The sequence below is a fragment of the Diplotaxodon limnothrissa genome, linkage group LG5, assembly GCF_057381915.1.
Source record: "Diplotaxodon limnothrissa isolate DT_005_m linkage group LG5, D_limnothrissa_male_GT1.1, whole genome shotgun sequence".
NCBI classification, from domain to species: Eukaryota; Metazoa; Chordata; class Actinopteri; order Cichliformes; family Cichlidae; genus Diplotaxodon; species Diplotaxodon limnothrissa.
This window is the reverse complement of record NC_140600.1, coordinates 28,398,216-28,417,423: the sequence shown is the minus strand read 5'-3', so window position 1 is coordinate 28,417,423 and position 19,208 is coordinate 28,398,216. Positions and strand designations below refer to the sequence as shown.

At 38.6% G+C, this 19,208-nt stretch overlaps 1 protein-coding gene across 2 annotated transcripts; it reads right to left on the bottom strand.

Moving 5' to 3' along the window:
• Positions 1–5,673: 5,673 nt before the first annotated feature.
• tomm34 (translocase of outer mitochondrial membrane 34) lies at positions 5,674–17,871 on the bottom strand. Of its 2 annotated transcripts, XM_085354472.1 has the most exons (8): positions 17,689–17,871; positions 16,043–16,192; positions 13,077–13,176; positions 12,627–12,779; positions 11,854–12,026; positions 11,496–11,643; positions 10,200–10,326; positions 5,674–8,454 (listed from the first exon to the last, which is right to left on the bottom strand). In XM_085354472.1, exons 2-8 carry the CDS (start codon positions 16,170–16,172, stop codon positions 8,353–8,355), a joined length of 933 nt encoding a protein of 310 aa, XP_085210598.1. In that variant the 5' UTR covers positions 16,173–16,192; positions 17,689–17,871; the 3' UTR covers positions 5,674–8,352. The 2 variants fall into 2 exon arrangements, with proteins under 2 accessions (XP_085210598.1, XP_085210599.1); XM_085354473.1 differs by lacking the exon at positions 17,689–17,871 and having other exon boundaries at positions 16,043–16,236.
• Positions 17,872–19,208: the final 1,337 nt, after the last annotated feature.

The following is a 19,208-nucleotide window of genomic DNA, read 5'->3' as shown; positions in this document are numbered from 1 at the left end:
GCTTTTGTTAGAATTTATTTAATATTAATTTCTAGTATCAGCTGATGTTTGCTGGAGCCACAGCTGTAAACCTGCTGGTCATGATGTCGGTTTGGTTATGTGGTGAGAGGGAAACATGAAGATGAAACCAGGAGATGTCCTTACTGAATCATCAGAGCTGAACAGATGATGGAGAAACAGGTTTACCTTTTAGGTGACATGGATGAGTTGAAGGGAAGTTATGAACTGTTTCTGAGAGACAAATAACACCAGGATCCTTTTTTATGTAGCTGACAGCTGGTAACTGTGCAGGGGTGGGTCTAGGAAAGTTTTGCCAGGGGGGCCAGGTAGGGCATTAACAGGCAAAAGGGGGGCACAAAGAAATACCTTTCTTTCTTATTCTCATTTAAAATGTCTAGCTTTTATTAAATAATTATCTAAATCTTACAACCAAAGTTTTTATCTGATGTAAAATGTATAGAAATCATACATATACCAACAAGACGGTGTACATATGGAAAAGATATATATAAATTTTATAAAGTTTGTATCTGTCTTGTGTGAAACTTGTATGAAAAGCATACAAGAGTAAAAACAGATATAAGATCCCTTGAAAGATTATATAATGAATCTTGTATGTTTTGGATACTAAAACAACATATGAAAGTAATAAGAAAGTGGCCACTTTCATGAGTAAATCATGTAAGTTTTTACTATTTCTTTTCCATATGGGACTGTCACAACAGCATTTGTTTTCATTCAAAGGCTTTATGGCTTTAATACCTGGTGGGCCGGTCTGTAGTCAAAATGCCCGATTTTCTGTCCCAGTCCAGCCCTGCAGGTTAATACTGGCAGTGTCACCATGCCAGCTGACTGTATTTCATCATCAGCCAGTGTTGTTCTTGATCAATATTACCAAAGTTTACCATAAGGCAGCATAGAAAGTATTTACTTGCTTTCAGGTTTCATTCAAATGTTAGTCTTTTCAGTTGTTTCTCCACTTTTTTCCTGTTTCAAAATCACCAGTTTGTGAGAAGATTATCTTCTTTTTTTTAACAGGCAGATAAAGTTTTACATTGGAATTGGCTAATTTGTCAATTGTTTGTTACAAATGTTCGTATTTTAATATTCAAAAATGTTTTTCCCAAAACATATGTGCACTATATGTCAGTAAAAATACTATGCAAATATTGCTGTCCTTGAATACTGAGTAAACACTGACAAAGCACTGATTGTATCTCTTGTACTTTATCAACACAGTATCTAAAAACTTTGCACCATAGTGGTTAAAATCTCATTCGAATAAGAGTTAAAAGCGCATTCGGTTATTAGGTTTATAGGGTTATTGAATTATGGTTAACGGTTGGTAGGTCTGTGAAGGTTCTCAGTCATCCAGGTCATCGTAGTCAAAGGAGCTTGCAAGCTCCTTTGATTAACGGTTGGTAGAATTTTTTTAACTTTATCTGCCAATTACATCTGCCACCCTTCTCCAAATCTGTGCCCCTACCTGGCCCCCCCAACAAAAATTTTCTAGACACGCCACTGCTATTTAGGTGCTTATAATTGATCTCTGCTTGGTTTTTGCTGTGGGATTAGTTAATTTGTGCAAATGCCATCACAATATCTGGGTCAACCGCTCGGACTACAGAGCTACATCTCCAGAGAGTTTATTCTATGGTGAGAACATGATTCAAGCTCAATCTGACCTGACTACCAGGTGTACACTGCAATCTTCCTGTAGGCTGGTATGCTTTGCATTCTGCAGCAGAGTAAACAAACTATAGCAACTATCCTGGTGCATTTAGTTTGCTGGAAATGGTCTCCAAATAAATATAAATCTTAAAGGAAAATGTTCTTGTTACCACCCTTTTTCATGTGTTTACATTGTTATATAAGATGAATGTTCTCACGTGGTTTGGATGAGGCCACCCTTGGAGTTTCGTTTAAGAAAAAAAAAAAAAAGCTACAAGTTTGCAGATCCATCAGCTGATTCAGATCGAATGAGCAATGGGTGTTAAAAGACCTTGATCAAACAAACCTGCCTCTCCCTGAACCTGGATCTGCAGGTTTCTTCTGGTTAAAATTTAGTTTTTCCTTCCCACTGTTGCCAAGTGCTTGCTCAACAGTGGTTGATTGAAGGTGCCTTGAAGGAGCTGCTGTCATGATTTGGCGCTATGTAAATAAAACTACTGAATTGAATAGATGTACAATGTTGGTACAGGATCAACATTTCACCTGGCCAGTCACGTCTAAGCGTTCAGGTAGCATTACCCAAGAAGCTATTAAGAACTTTCACTAGGAAACTAACATGACTAGCCTAAATTTGGCTAACAAGAAAACGATGATACAATTTTTTTATTTTTTTTTTGTATAAATTAATAAAGAAAACATCTGAAATGCTTACCAGAAGAGTTTTATATAAACAAAGGGGTTTTTCCCCTCCACATTCCAAGATATGACCGTTGATCCTGGACCAACATTATGAGGATGATGGAGCCTCAACACCAACACGGGGATATCAAATAGACCAGTATAGACTACATAAAGCACATGACATCACTTTGAAATGTTTATAAATTTCACATCGGTCTCACTGTTTGAAATGTATTCTAAAACTTTTTGAATTGGAAAAGACTGCAAACGTAGCACCTCCACTTTATACACTGAAACAGCCATCTATCTGGAAAACTTTACTATTGTTATAGTTGCCATATAAGTGGGTTTGCAGTTATAGTAAAGGAATAAACAACCATCACTTTTAAAAAGGTTTGACTTGAGTGTGAAATTACATCAGTGGAAAAAGTTTAAATGTTTGAACCAATGGGAAGGGGGGAGAGGGTTTGCTTCAGGCAGCTGGTTTCCAAGAAAAATGGAGAGCCAACAGAATCTAAAGGCACCTCTGCTACAAACAACTATTTAAAGCCGGAGGAATTTTACCCTCCAGTATCCCCTGAAGTGAATATTACTGTGATGGAGGACCACGCTGGTCCCAAGTCACGTCAGTTTGAGGCATTTGCTTCAGCCCCAGTAACGCCCAGAGCCACTGCTCTAAGAGCTGATGCAATCTGCAACCGTTTCCAAGCCGTCTGAGGGGAAATGATCTACTCCTCCAGTGCTCACACAGCATCAAAGTACAAAACAATGCACCAAATATGAGAGTTACCTAAAATATCCTGTGAAAGACGGACAGGATGGCGATGGAGTGGTTAGAACTGGTTTGAACCCCTGCTGGGGCCTTTCTCTGTGGAGTTGCATGTGTGGTTTTCCTCCAGGTACTCCGATTTCATCCTGCAGCCCAAGGACATCTATGCTAGGCTAGGTTCACTGATGATCCTAAACGGATTCATCACAGATGTGAAGAAGATAAAGTGATATGTGAACTTGTGACTCTGAAATATCTGACTATATGAACATGACGCAGGTTCAGATACACTTGTATTTAATTTTAACATGTTTTTATATATGTTTTTTCAGGACTGACTATGGCAGCAGTGATCTTTTGAAATGCAGATTTAGCTAAAAATGTCAATATTAAGTGGAGGATGGATCATTGGGTGTGCAGCTCAGAGTCTGCACTACCTCTAAACACCCCCTGAATATATCGGGCTCTGGCTGCTCGAGTCTTTCGTATTTTTATCTGTTTGAGCTCGTTTTTGCTCTCCGAGTGTTGAATCCACTTTGATGTGCTGTCTTTCTGAATATTTTATTGTGCGCACACTCAGCGGGGTGAGAGATTGAGTGGTGTGAATGTAGATGATAGTTAACTGCTACTTGAGCATTGTACATATATTAATTAAGGGCTATGCAGGATTTCTGGATCTTTCTTTGTGTACAGGAGATATTAGACCATTAGTTTTGTGCCCAGAACTATGTAATTTGGTAAAACTGAAACTGAATTACTGAAGTTAGTTAGTCAAGCTGAGCATAATGAGACACATTAGGAGGTAAAGAGGTGTTAAAGGTTACGTCAGGCCTGATGAAGAACGGTTTTGTCTGTGAACCTTATTTTTTTATTGACTGCATTGCAAAATGCCAACCTGTTTTTCTTTTTGTTTTTTTTATCTGTAGTTCACAGGAAACACTATTAGATTTGACAGATACTTTCTTTTTCTTTTAGAAAACTAGTTGAGAGGAAAGACAAGCTGCTGTAGTTCTTTGTAAGTGCTTTACAGTTAAGTGAAGTTGTTGGCTTCTCTCCTGCCTGACTGAACTGGACCGGATCTGGGGAAGGAGTCATGTCTGAGTGTGCTGCCAACAAAAACAGCACTTATCTCAATTTCTTGGTTGCACTTTCGATTTGAGGCTGACTTGTGTGTACAGATGAGGAGGAAAACCTCCAAACATAACAAATGGAATTCGATGTTTTCATTTGACTATAAAATATGCTAATCTTTATGTAAAAAAAATAAATAAATAAAAAAAGCTATGCTGATGATTTCTGACAATATTTTCACGGACCGGCCTTTAAGTTGTTGCAGATAAATAATTTATGCATAACACACGGGAAAAGACCCAGGGAAACAGCGTTAACGATAAAAACGATTAAAAAAAATAACGATAAAAACTGGTAAACACCCTGAAAACTATACATTTCACACTCGAGCCTCAACTCTCGCGGCCCGGTATCAAACGACTCAGGGACCGGCCCGGGGGTTGGGGACCGCTGAATTTAATGACTCTGAAAGTGGTATGGTTGTTGGTGCCAGACAGCCTGGTGTGAATACTTCAGAAGGTTCTGATCTTCCCAGAGTTTCCCACATAAAGAAGAGAAAGTATCCAGTGCATCATGGGAAGCCTCTCAGCAGTCTAGGCCTATTATAGCATAACTAAGGGATGGTTCAGGATAAGCTGATCCAGCCTGTAACTATTGGAATCAGTTTTTTAAATAAAGGGAAGTATTAAGACTAATCTTAAAAGCAGAGCGAGTGTCTGTCTTCTGAATTCAAACTGGGAGCTGGTTCCACAAAAGAGGTGCCTTAAAGCTTTATGCGCTGTCTCCCATTTTGCGTCTGAAAGCTCTAGGAACCACATGTAAGCCACCAGTCTGAGAGCGAAGTGTTTGGTCAGGATAATATGGTACTATGAGGTCTTTAAGATGGGATGGGGCCTTATTATTCAAGATTTTGTAGGCAAGAAAGATTTTAAGTTTAATAATTCGTGTCATATTGAAAAAAGATTGCACAAAGCCATCCAGATTTTTAAAAAATTATTTCTTCTTGCTGTTTATGTTACATAGACACAAGCAAATCCATGTGTAGTTGTGTATAAATCAATGAGACGATCAAATCCTACAGTAAGTATGACGCTGTATGCAGCACCTGGTCAGCTTAGCAAATTGGGGGAAACTGTAAACCTGTGTCACTTGTGTCATTTGTCTTTTTTAGAAGCAGCAACACCAACACATATACAAAATAAGGTATCTTAGCACTTAAAGGGGTAAGCTAATAACTACCAAGCTAGTAGGGGTGTAGTTAGTTTGTCTTACTTTCATCTGATGCTCTGCCAAGTGATCAAGTGCTGTCATATTTTATTTTAAAGACTAAAAGAAGGTAGAGCATGCTCAATCTTTTTTTCCCCTCAAATTTATTTGCAGTTAAAACAGAAGCAAGTGACAAAACTAAAATAACAAACTGCAAAAACAACAGTGAGATAAAACAAAGGATCAAGCATAGATGTGCTTCAAAGTTTCCCTGAATGAATAACTTGATATACATGTGGAGGTGCTGTCACTGAAACAAAAAACATGATTTTAGCTTCAGCAGATGAAAGATGGACACAGGCACTTTAGTCAGGATGGAGATGCTAAGCTACAGCAAGTTAATAAGAAATTTTACTCTATCTACAATGAAATAGAAAGTTCACAGAATGAGGCAATACTTTGTACATAAGGACCCGTGTGAGGACACTACTACTTGGTTCACATACTGCATATGTCAAGAGAAGGGGAACAAGTCGACGTTCCGAAGCTAAAGTACCAAGCCAACCTCTCTCACTTGGGACAGAGAGAAATGAAATGAAGCAAAGTAGTAAGAATGTGGTGTCCAATAGGTGACAGAGATAATATATGCAGATAACCAGAGAAGGACTCCGCTCTTAGTTATAATTTGAACCATAAACAGACAGCACAAGTCTTACAACCTGGAAATGAGTTGGTATGTTTTATTTCCACTTCACTTGCCTTAAAGTCAGTGCATTTTTTGTTTGTTTTTTTAAATGTATTATCTTATTTATTCTTTTTTAGATGTTCAAAAAAGGTCTGCGGTTAACAGATTTTCATACTTTGTTCAGTTAAGCTTTTCTTGAGTCGTCACCATCGAAGCCTTCATGGTTTCAAAAATCCAGTAAGACTCGTCCATCAAACAGCCCGTTCAACAAGTCTTTCATTGGCTTGTAAAAAATGTGCAAGGAGGTGACGGCCACCTGAGAATTTCTACGCTCTCACATGCCCCATAACAGCCTAGTGGTGTGACGTTAAAGTTAGAAGCAACCTTGGTGAGGTTTGTTTATAGCAAGCGAGTCAAACATGGGTCCAACACACCCATTACATGTCAGGTGACAGTTCGATCAATAACAACTACATTTTTATCAATAAAACGTACTGCTGAGATACCAGCATGGATCAAAAGCAGTGAACTAAAATACTATCGTTAAAACTGATGGCTCATTAAAACAGTGGAACATTTACAGACTTCACATCTTTAGCAGGTCAGCTAATGTAATTTATCAGTGGCTCTCGACCACTGCAGGTCAAATTGCGCCATATGTGGCCCTTTAACTACAATGAGTTGAACACCCTTGGTTTGTGTCCTAACATTAACATTTTACAGCTCGCAACTGCTTATTCTTAAAGCACAAACATATCATGAATTTTTAAAGATCATCATTCTGTACAAAACGTACAGGTATTACAAAATTTTACTCCCCACTGAGCCTACTTCCTGGGAAAGTCTGAATCACGTTTTGGCTGAAGGAACCGGGGCAGTACGAACTTCTGGGCTGGCCTACAAAAACAAAAAGGCAATTCTTTTGTTGACATCAAAATCTGCAGCATCACTACACCTTCCTACATCGGAGTAATTAAGAAGAAATGCCAAAGAAACGTTTTCCTTTATTCCAGGAAATTAAATCCAAAGCATACATACTGTAGTGATATGCTGCAAAAGGCTTGCTACTTGAACTCTCACACAAACAGCTCTGCAGGCATATGACTGCCTCACAAGTTAACTAGATCAGACTCTACTGAGGAAATCTATGCAAGCTATCCTATATGGCATGGACATTATAAATATCAAAGGACCTAGAAACAGAAACATGTACTCCAAACATGGGATAAATAAGTACACTACCTGAGAGTAAAAACATCTGAATTGGCTGTTACCTTGAAACTTAACGTCTATGATCACCAGTGTTTACAGAAGCTTTGTGATTTAACTCTAAAGTGGGCTTCTCAACAGCAACTGATTTCTAAGGAAAAACTCTTTCAGTTTCTGTCAAAACTTTTGGGATTCATCAAACTTTAAGATAATATTTTATCCATGGTTACCTAAAAGACCTCAGCCTGCTAATATGAAGGCATTTTTTTGCCTTCCTCATGCCATTTATGGCCATGTAGTGGTACCATGACACTCAAGCTCCGATAGTAAGCGCCAACCCTACCCACAGAGCCACCCTCTTTGCTATTCCTGTAGTCTCTCAGATTTCTATGTCATGTCTGATTCAACTTGGCTTATTTTTTGGAGAATTCAGCTGCATCTCAGATTTTGCATCAGCAAAGTAAACTTGTTGACTGACCTGTTTCACAGGGTTTGAATATGATCATAGTTTTTTGTCTTGGAAAAGTCCTTAGGTGCATACCCTTGAGGTAAATTTATTTGTCAAAACATACATTAACATCAAATTTAAGTTCTGGCACCCAGCAGGAGCGTCACGTTAGCTGACTGCCTGCTCAAGTTTTACAAATGACGATGGTAAACGTTTATTCTCAGAACCAGGTTGAGGTGTGTGAGTAAAATAAATAACCATAAATACTGGATGATTGGAAACTGACAAGCTAAAAGTGGTAAAAGAAATATTTCCAAGGCTGCTTCATTCCTATTCCAACATCATTTCTAAGTATCCAGAGCTGATGTGGTTTTCTACAAGCACCTTGAGACCAACTTCATGTCTGTTCAAGTGAGAGTAAACACATCAAACAGGAATTCAGTGAAGGAGTTTTGGGAAACACGGGCCTGGTCTTGGACTCACAGACAGTAGAATCATTTCACTGTTCTGCTATTTTCCACCAACTGATTCTTATAAAAAAAGATGACTTTGGCTTCTTGCACTCAGAGCAGTGACACATCCTTACTGCTGCCTCTAGTCCCTGACCTGTCCTCATTTCTTCTTCTGCACTTCCTGCAGGAGCTTCAAGGCGGCCGAGTTCTTTGGTTCCACTTTCAGCAGAGTGTTCAGATCGTCCACGCAGGCTCTGACGTCCTGCAGGGGAGAAGGCAAAAAGTTTCAGAGATTAAAAATGAAACAATGCTGACAAGGTCAGAGAAACTGAAAGTAAAAACACCTCAGTAGAACAGAGTCAGTGACCAATATCTGCATAAAAACAATCAACACAGTTCAGAACAATGCAATTTAATCCACAGTTGACGTATGTGCTTTCTCACAAGGTGAACTTGAACATTTTTAAAAACAAACCAGCTTGGAACTAACAAGTAAATAATAATGTCTCTTGCCCGCTGCCTTATAGTTTGCATATATTTTGCTATTTAGTTTTAAATTTTCATTCATCTGAGAAAACAACTCAATCAGTTTACTTTGAGAAGATCCCCTTGCCATTATTTTGATAGGACCTGAGCATCAACTGAACTTTCTGTTTCATGTTTCCCTGTGAACAGTCTGATCAGATTGCTGTTGTTGTGGCAGTCTCGACTGTCATCCTGTGACGGGTCAGGGTCTGATTCCACCACGTTGGACTGCATCAGGCAACAGTAGTCCTTGTTCTGTTCTGGACATCTATTTGGAAGTCTTGAGGCTCACAGACCAGATTCAGAGCAGAACAAGGACGACTGCCTTTGGGTTCAGTCAAAGACAGTAGAGGATGAGGAAGAAGTTGATAACTATCCCATTACTTTTTGTCACAAAGCATATGTGCTTTATTATTTATTTATATATTCACAAATTCAATCTATTTCTATGGGAAACACTAAACATGGGTAAACAAGTGACACTAATCACATAATGAAGGCTCTCTTGTGTTTAAATACACCTCTGTTTAGCTACCATTTAATATTAAAACGGGATTACAGTCACACTTATGACTGTAAGTGTGACTGTAATCCCACATGACAAAATAAATGTTCAAACTGATTTTTTTCTAAATTCCATCTCAAAGTAGATCAAGATACAAAACGTCACCCAGCAAAAAAACGAGTCATTTCCTTTAGTACTTTGTGACAATGAAAAAAAATGCCGTCCAAAACGATGAAAAAACGAGTTCCTCTCTGCACAACCAGCTGAATGATTTAAAGCCCACAACTAAGACAGGAACAGCTGGTACTAGGTGGTTAGCATTGACTGAGCTTTAAAAAAAAAAAAAAGAGTGAACGAGTGACTAGTGCCCTAGTCTGGGTAACCGGTAGACAATGCCTTCTTGTTTCTTCTCTATCTGAAATAACTACTATTTTTATTCACGTCTTTAGGTGACCTGATCTTGAACCCAGCTGAGATAGTGCTAGCTATGATCAATGATGTAGTATTGAGATTCACAATCACAGGAAAAGAAGAACATGAATAAAGAAAATACATGATAAATCTTTGTTTATTTTGCTCTTTTTGTTTTCTTGCGCTGGCAGGTTATCTGTTACTCAAGGCAATGGAAGAGGAGACACTGATAATTGGATGTCTAGATAAAAATCACGTTGAACAATATGAGGTGGAAATGAAGAATCGACTCTCTTCGTGTCTTTTTGACAACTCAAACCTCCAAACACTGACTTGAGCTTTTCACTGCATGTAGCTGTGAGTGCCGAGCTTACTGTCTCCTCTGTGTGTTTTGACTACTAATGAGGAGAGACTGTCAGGGGAAACGCTGGTAATTATCAAGGCAGGATATGCTTTTTATTTTGTCGCTTAGCTTGAAAACCTGCAGACACTTTTGAAACTAACGTCTGATTGCGCTGTGTGGGAATCAGAAGCTGGAGCGCGGTGATGAAGACTCGTGCTCTTACCTTGAGTTCCTTGTGAGCCTGAGCCCTCCTGTAGAGAGCCTTGACATTGTTGCTGTCAATCACCAGCGCCTCGTCACAGTCTCTGATGGCGTCTCTGTACTGCTTCACTGACAGGTAGCACAGCGCCCTAATCACACAACACACAGTAAACCACATTTAAAACATCTGGGCGCATCTTTATTTATTTGAAGGTCCAGTCAAACAATAATGTTGCCATGATGTATTAATTATCAATCTAAAATGCTTCACTACATGTATAACACTCTGTGATCAGAGCACTCCAAAATGGATGAATCTGAATTTGTATTTATTTTCAGGTTCTTCAAGATTATTCATTTTTTTGTCTAAGCTTTTATTTGACTGACACACCTAAAACTTTACCTTTAAATGCTTTCTAGCCTCTTCATTTGTTCATTTGTTACTGAAATATTTTTAAATGTGAACTCCATTTCAACGAACTCTTTAAATAATATCCAGCTAAAGTGTTTTTTGTTTACTTTTTAATTTATATTTATCTTAGTCCAGGGCCATCATGTGATTCAGACTGATTCTTTACCATTCATTGTCAGAAATCCACATTAAGGATCCTCCAAAGAAAATATAACAAGCTAAGGGGCCGAATTCATGTCACAGTGCGGCAGAGAAATAGAGTCCCGGCATTTCTTTAATATTTTTTTTTGTGTTTGTTATTGTTTTCTAGTGCTACTGTGTTATGTTTACTCATGTCAAAAAGTCAGGAAAGACTTAAGTGTAAAGTAATATCTGTGTACTGAGCTAATGATTTTAGCATTTTTGTCCAGTCACGCAGAAAAACATGACTCATCTACTGTGCAACAGCAGTTAGTCCATATAAGCTACAGCTTGCAAATTTCCATCAGCCACTAAAAAACAGGCTTAATAGGCAATGGGCATTACACAGAAACTGCCCAACATAGTACAAATGCCTCCTGATTAAATAAAGCAACTGAATATTAAAGCAGAGAAAAGTTATCAAAACAAAAATCTTAAAATGTATATTATGAATACCATGTCATCTTTAAAGTTTTCATAGGTATGCAAATCCCTTTAACACAGTTTCAACGATATTGAAATCATCCACCTTTGTGAACATATTACTATTCTTATATAGTCAGGTTTTTTATAACTGCCAAAGCTATATTTAGCTAAATCTGTAGGAGTCTTTATTTTATAAACAAACAAAAACAGGACCAAATAATATATGATGGTTGATATATTCGTTGGAGCAATATTAAATACAACACTGCAGAGACACAGGTGTTGATGATCAAGGCTCACCGGTTGGTGTAGGTGGTGACTTCTGTAGGGTTGTGTTTGAGGCTCTGGCTGTACTTCTCTATGGCCTTCTTGTGCTCTCCTTTCTTCACCAGGGCATTGCCTTCTTCTTTTAAGGCCTGAGCTTTCTTTATCTCTTTATCACTGGGAGCTGAGGAGAAGGTAAGGAAAAGGTGGGGGGCATAAAAAAGAGAGTTTGAATATGATAATGCTGCTCCGTCTCTAAGTAACTTTTAAAAAAATCCAATGAATGGTTATGTTTTCATGAAGCTGGTCAACTCTTTGACACTAACAAGGAACTCAGTCAATTCAAATCAATAACATAATTTTAAATAACATAATTTTTCATAAATCTATGTACCAGGTTTTTTTGTTTGCGTTGTGCCATTCTGCTGAGGTGTTGGACTTTGTTGGGTGACATTGCCTGCAGACTTTTGGGCAAGTTTTTCCTTCACAGACAGAGGAACTGTGGGAATGGGAGGAAGCTTTTCTCTCCATGACGGACCGTCTGTCTCTGTGAGTGCCTTTGTCATCCTGAGAAACAGTACAACAGTGACAAGAATGTGAACAGAGAAGAAGCTGAAAAACAAACTTTTTGTGCTTCTGCCCACAAGTTCAGGTTCTGTTCTTGAACTATGGAACCAAGGAGTCAACACTTTTACTTTTAGAGATACTGTGAAGACACTTCTGTTAATGTATTTACAAATACTCATGTGTAGGTCTAATGTCAGGTCTGTGTATTTTCATTATGGTTTCATAATCTCTTTCTTGGGGACGGGGGATTACAGAACAGTGTTTAAAACCTACAACAGACCAAGAAGATGCATAAACCATCTGTTTTTTTAAACCTCCTAAAACAGATATTTCTGTACTGATATTTCTGCAAAACTGTAAATTGTAAAGTGTAAACTGGTTAGATTTGTTTATTTCGATCTGGAAAATCAAACTCGGAAACAACTGTGATTGGTCTACTTGGCAGTAACATGCCATACAAACACAATATGTTGATATTGTTCACAGTGCGATTGGAAAGGCTCGTATTAAGGTACTGCAGCTATAGAAACTCAGAGATGGTGAATATTATATTGTAAGCTAAAATATAACCATCACTCAGCTAGCTAACAGACAACATACCTGTTGGTGCCATCGTGAGCTGCTGCTATGTTGCAGTCAATCTGTAGAGCAGTTTTGTAGTCTACGTAAGCTTGCCTATAACGCTCCAGAGCTTCGGAGGCAGCAGCACGACGAAGCAGAGACTTCACATTGAACTGGGATAACTCCAGAGACCTGAAAGAAAACATGTTAAAATCATAATTTAGATAATATTTTGATAATGAACAGGCTGAAAATGGACGTATCGTCATTAAAAATTTAACAATAAGTTTAATGGACAAAACTACAGAAGTCAATATACAGAACAGAACAAAACATTGCTTTTATTTCATGTACTTGAGCGTCTCCCTTATGTTACATTACCAAAGGTTGGATGTTCTCACACAATCAAACACCCCAAATAAGAAAATCAGGGTGTAAGATCTGAGGAAAGAAAGATGCATGAAATCCAAATTGCAACATCACACTCACATATTGCAGTCTTTCACACATTCCCCACAGTTGCCATCCTTCAGGTAGCTGGCTGCACGGTTTGAATACAAAATGGACAAATCCTCTGGATTCCTTTTACCTTAACAGGAAGAAAACGATGTGTTTAAGAGCAGATCGTCAAACAACAAATAACCCTATTAATCTGAAGACATGTGCAACTGTTAGAAAGAAAACATTCATTAAATGACCAGAAAACACAAATCACACAACACAGCATTGTAGTGTTGTCAAGCACATTGTAAAATATTTTTAAGTCTTAAGTCTCTACTTATTGCAACATGGCATCAATTCTCAAAAACTGCTTTGCTGTTCCCTGATGCTACAATAGCCATGTTAGAAACTGCGACTAGCGAGGAAGATGAGGGATTTGATACAATTTAATGTTGCACTCAATTCTTATAGCATTTTGCCTGTACTGTAATACTAAATACTAATTACAGTACTAATTGCACTTATGTGTGCAGCTCTGCACACATAAGTGGAGGAAGCAGATAGAGAGACTACCTAGACTGAGTATATTCACTTGGGATGTCAGTGTACACACACTGATTTTCCCCAAAGAGGTTTTAGTCAGAGCCAATGGAAAGGAAGAAGAAAATAAAAGAGCACTGGTTTTACATTCATATGGGTTTCATTTTATTGTTTAAGACCTTTTTTACTAAATATCTTCTGCTGCTCCCTTATTCACAAGGGGTCACCAGAGCAGGTAGCTTTGCATATTTGTTTTGGCAGAGTTTTATGCCAAAAGCCCTTCCTAATATAAACCCACAAGCAAACTGTCTCTTGCCAGCGCAATAGCGCAAACTCTGCAGTATTGCACTATGGAGCCACTAGGACAATTTTTTGTATGTCAGTTTAAAAAAGAAGAAGAAGAAAAATGTAGGGATGGGAATTAAGAACCAGTAATAGGTTCCCAATAATTCAATTCCTTGGAATTGTTGGTCTGCTTGCCTATCGATCCTGCTTATCTGTGTGCTGGAGGAGGAAAATAGCGGTTCAGTCTACAGCATGTACTTATTTTTATTGCACAAAAGGATGAGAGTGCAAACTACATCCAACACAGAAACAACTGCATTATGTTGCTAATACAACTTTGGCCCTTTGCAAGCATACTAACACTAAGCTAGCCAAGGACCCAGAGTGATGTTAAAGCTGAGTAAATACCAACCCCTGAACTCAAACCCTGAACTTCAACAGGTAAAAAACGGATGAGCAGTCAGGCTGCAGCCTCCGTTTCTACTTCTATTTTTATGGAGAAACACAAAAGTAATGTAATGTTTCTACAGTAGAATCATAATCACTGTGAAGTAGGGCTGCCACGATTTGTCGACTAGTCACGATTACGTCGACTATCAAAATCGTCGACGACTGATTTAATAGTCGATGCGTCGTTTGAAGCTTTGTAAGATCACAAAAGACGCAGGAATAAGTGGCAGGATTTAAGAGTGTAATAACGGACTGAAACAGAAGATGGCAGCATTGCATGTACAAGGATGTCAGCTACCGTTAAACCCCGAAGAAGAAGAAGCAGCTGTGTCCCAGAATTCATAGCGCGGCCCAGCGCAGTTTCCAACAATGGCGGCAGCTAGTTAGTTTTAATGTTACTCTTATTATTCTTTCTGGGTCACAAAATAAACGTTTAACATATTTTCAGGCGAGAATGTAGCTGTGTAAACCTCAAATATCTGCTCAGTTTATCAGGACACCACATATTTTCAAAAGCGCTCCGACGTTTTCAGAGACATCTGTTACCCACTAGCTCGTTAGCGAGCCGGGGGCTAGGCTCACTAGCGCCGTGAGAACACCGGACTCCCCGCAAATCGTTTTCAAACCCACCGCCGTCTTTCGCTACTCAGGTTAAATATATATGAGTCACTTAGATAACTTAAAATGTTATTGTTTGGCTTTTTTTTTTTTAGTATTTTATTTGTTCCTGAGTAAATCAGTTTGTCTGAGATTAAAGTTATAGTTTTTACACAGCTGAATAAACGTCAAGCAGACAACTGATTATCAGAAGTGTGAGATGCTCCAGAATATACTCCAGTGTCCTGTTATATTTTAGATAGCAAGGAGTTTATTAAACTTCACCGAAACAATCTGCAAATTTCATTAAAATTTAATAAACTATCATCTTGTCTTTATTTTTAGTTAGCACAGACCTTAAACACTTAAAGCTGTAAGCTAATGATAGTTATATAAGAGCAGATGCTGCTGGTGCAATAAGCTGTAGTTTTACGTCCAATGGATGATGATCTGATTAGTCGACTAATCGCAAAAATAATCGGTGACTAGTCGACTATCAAAATAATCGTTTGTGGCAGCCCTACTGTGAAGTCTTCTTGTGCTAGTTTTCATCTTTGCTTTGTGTTCATAACTGAATACTAAGAGAAAGACTGTATGTGTGTCAGCATTAGGATTGGGGTTTTTGTTGAGGAACAGGAATGTGCCAGTAGGTTTATACTGTTAACTGGTAACTATCAGGTCATTTTACAGTAGTGAAATGTTAAAGTAATGAAGGTTATGAGCAAAGAATACTTCACTACTTCCTCTTGGGAGTAGTGAAGTACTACATTACAAAGTACTGCATTTCTTTTAAGAAAAGTGTTCTGTGTAATATATCTTTTGAGTAACAACCTCAATACTGATCAACAAAGAGGGGAAATACCTCCAGCATGCACACACATTTGACCACCACATGCAATTAATCTGCATGAATTTAATGTTTTTGGATATGCTGCTTAATGATGGTGGTGAGTCTCAAAGGAGCCAGTGAGAACCGAATGAGAAGACAACATGAACCTCTAATGGAATTGGAACCACTAAATTGATCAATTTCCATCCCTAGGAAAATGCAGATTTATATCAAATAAGGTCACAGGAACATAAAACGTACTTCACACTCATTTCTCGGTGAAGTGTATGCACGCTCAGGTTATAATACTTACTGTTCTTCTCCAGCGCTTTGATTGCCTGGCTGTAGAGATTTGTGGCCTCGCCATATTGGCCTGTCTTGAAACATTCATTGCCAGCTTGTTTCAGCTCAGCCCAGGACTTGGACTTCTGTTTTGGTGGCATGTCTTCTTGCTGGCTCCTACCTAGAATGATACAGTAATGGTTGGTTTATATGTGGATTAAAACATCAGACAATTCAAATGTAACTGAAATGACTCATCAATAAAATACTGGATTTCTATTCATACAAAGGAATAATGTGGACCTCGCCACCTCTGTGTGGTGGCTGAATGAGGCACGTGTTTCTACAACAATTTTGTAAAGAAAGAAATTGATATATTAGTTGTTACACACAGCTTTGTTTATGTGTCAGTCAAGAGAAGCTTGTATCTATATTTTTTGTCAAAGATGCTTCTTCATTGTTTTTTTATTTTTATTTTGTTACTGTATTCACCAGTGTTGGTCTGAAACGGACAATTAACCTGAAAAATGTGTGAAATTATTTTGACAATTAGTTCATCATTTTTTAAGTAAAACTAGAGGGAAAAAATACTTTTTTAGAGATTTTAGTTTCTCAAAGAGGATTTTCTCCATTCAAAACTAGACAATTGTCTTCGGCTTTTGTTTTGTGCTGTAGAGAAACTGAAACAAAATGTCACAACAAGCCATATACTGAAAGTAATCACTACTTATAAAGTATATATTTTATCATCGCTTCAATATAAAAAAATTGTACCATAAGCACACCATGAGACTGCCTGATTAACACTAAATCACAAGAGTAATTTTAATTACCAACACTATATAGTCACATTCAGATGCAGGCAATTTTAGATTGACTAACAAGAATATATATCAAATAGCTTTGCTTAGTGCACAGAGGCTTATTTTTGTTTGAGGCCACTGGCAGGGCTGTAAATTAAAGAATTTTCCAAATCTGGAATTAATATAAAATATTTTGTCTAATCTTAAAAAAAAATTTCAATTAGTTACACTGTACAACAATTAAACAATTAAGTTGAAGTCATTTTTTTCTTGCAGTGGTGCTTTATGTTCTCTTCCACATGCCTTTACTTTTTAACCAATTAATTAATTAACATGGTGTCCACAAAAATGTATAGAGTGAAATCCTGCACCCAGCTCTGACATATAACATATGTCATATGACATATAACCACAAACCAATAAAAATACTTTCCACTTTCAGCTTCTGTAGCCTTACTACAACAACAACAACAACAATAATAATAATACTGAGATTTGATGGCAGCTAATAGTTTGCACTCACATATACCACAGGCTTAACTTAAATCAGTTAAACCTCAGGTTAAAAACCCCACACCAAATTAACAAACCTGCTCATCTAACTGTAAGCTAATCTGGTACCTAGCCGCTAACAGTTACACAGTCATATTCTGTTCATGACATTTTCTCCAAACCATTACTTAAATCCTACTTTCAAAAAGAGCCACAACTGAATCTTGTTTCCTCGAGATTTTGCTTAAAAACGCGTCTTACTCCCACTCTTTCTATGCGTTAACTCGCTAGCTAAGTAATGCTAACTCGTGTGGGTTTTGAATGGTGTTTTATGGCAGCTAACATAGCGTAGCATAGCTTTGCTACTATTAGCATGTCTTACCGGCTGCTCAGTCTGAGAGATCACAACGAGGAAGTTCCCCTCTTCACAAACTATCTGTTGCCCTTATGAACGTTGCTAATAATGGCATTACTCAGTGCATGTATGTTGTCCCGGTGGCTGAGACCCACACTCTGCCTGGGTAGAGTTTAGTACAGGGGGAGGTATATGGAACTTGCCGGCAGTCTCTAGTAACTTCTCAGTTTGCGATATCGGTTTCGCTTCGTTTTAACGTTGTGTTCAAGTACTGTGGTCAGTGTAGGACTTTCACCTGCATGGCGCGCCCTCTGGTGACCATCTGATCAAAGTGTGTTCAGAGACCAGAAACCACAAATGACTCACTGGTTGAGTTTTCAGCAGTAATCGCCACAATAATTTTAACTTTATAAGATAATACATGCAGATTTTTTTATATATGCTTCAGCTTTTGATCGCGAAGCTATAATAAAGCGCAGCTCGTTTTACTTTCGTGGTGAAAAGTCCTTTGCACTATCCTTTCTGTATCTTGAACGCCTCATGAGATAGGGAGAAGCAGTTGTTCGGTTTCTATTTAGAGAGCAAATTGTGTTTCGACATAAATCTCGCGATGGTACATCGTGTCCTATTTAAATCTAAATGTATTTATTTATTTTTATTTTTGGAATCTAGTTTGACGAGTACAATTTAAATGTACAAACATGAGTTCCTATTAGAGTTAGAAACCTTGTAAACGGAGTTGAGAAAATATATGCAAAAGAAGTACTTATAGTCTGAGACTCAGGCAAAATGTAAAAAAGAATTTTAAAAAAATTGCTCAGTTTTGAATGTTTACAGTGTGCCTTTGATGTTTGGGCCGGTTGGGGTCTCTGTGTGCATGTTTTCTTTGTGCTCAGGATCTTGATCCTAATTCTAGCCAATATAGAAACCATCTAATAGATTACATCAGTCTCAAGACAGCCTCTGCCACCACATTAGATCAATCCCTCTGGGCTCCTTTGATCGGCTCCATCACCTAGCGGGGGTGGGGGGTCGTGGTTTGGTCCCGCTTTCACCATTGTGGTTGATGTGGAGGTTGGGACGGGCTTAGGGCGTCTGGAGAATCCCTAGGGACGTTATCCCTGGAGGGCTTAACCCAGGGGTTGTAGTCATAACCTGGTTAGTGGCTCTGGTTGCTCTTAGAGGGTGTTCTAAGAGCGATCGTGGCTCAAGAGTTGTTGAGTTGTTGTACAAGTTCGCCTTGTAATCGGAAGGTTGCCGGTTCAAGCCCCAGCTCGGACAGTCTCAGTCGTTGTGTCCTTGGGCAAGACACTTCACCCGTTGCCTACTGGTGGTGGTCAGAGGGCCCGGTGGCGCCAGTGTCCTCTGTCAGTGCGCCCCAGGGTGGCTGTGGCTACAACATAGCTTGCCATCACCAGTGTGGCAGGCTTGGGGTTCGGGGGTGCTTCGCCTCCGTGCTAGGGCTCTGGCTGGGCCTTGGGTATAGAGTTTGTTTGGGGAGTGTAATTGTGTGTACAGTGTCCATGTATGTCTATCCCTACGTTGGG

Bases quoted from the DNA above. Each gene is read 5' to 3' on its own strand.
- tomm34 (XM_085354472.1), bottom strand. From the start codon at position 16,172: ATGCCACCAAAACAGAAGTCCAAGTCCTGGGCTGAGCTGAAACAAGCT. The intron at 13,177-16,042 runs GTAAGTATTATA...CTTCCTGTTAAG, and splicing joins CAAAGCGCTGGAGAAGAACA to GTAAAAGGAATCCAGAGGAT. The intron at 11,644-11,853 runs GTACATAGATTT...CCTTCTCCTCAG, and splicing joins AACGCAAACAAAAAAACCTG to CTCCCAGTGATAAAGAGATA.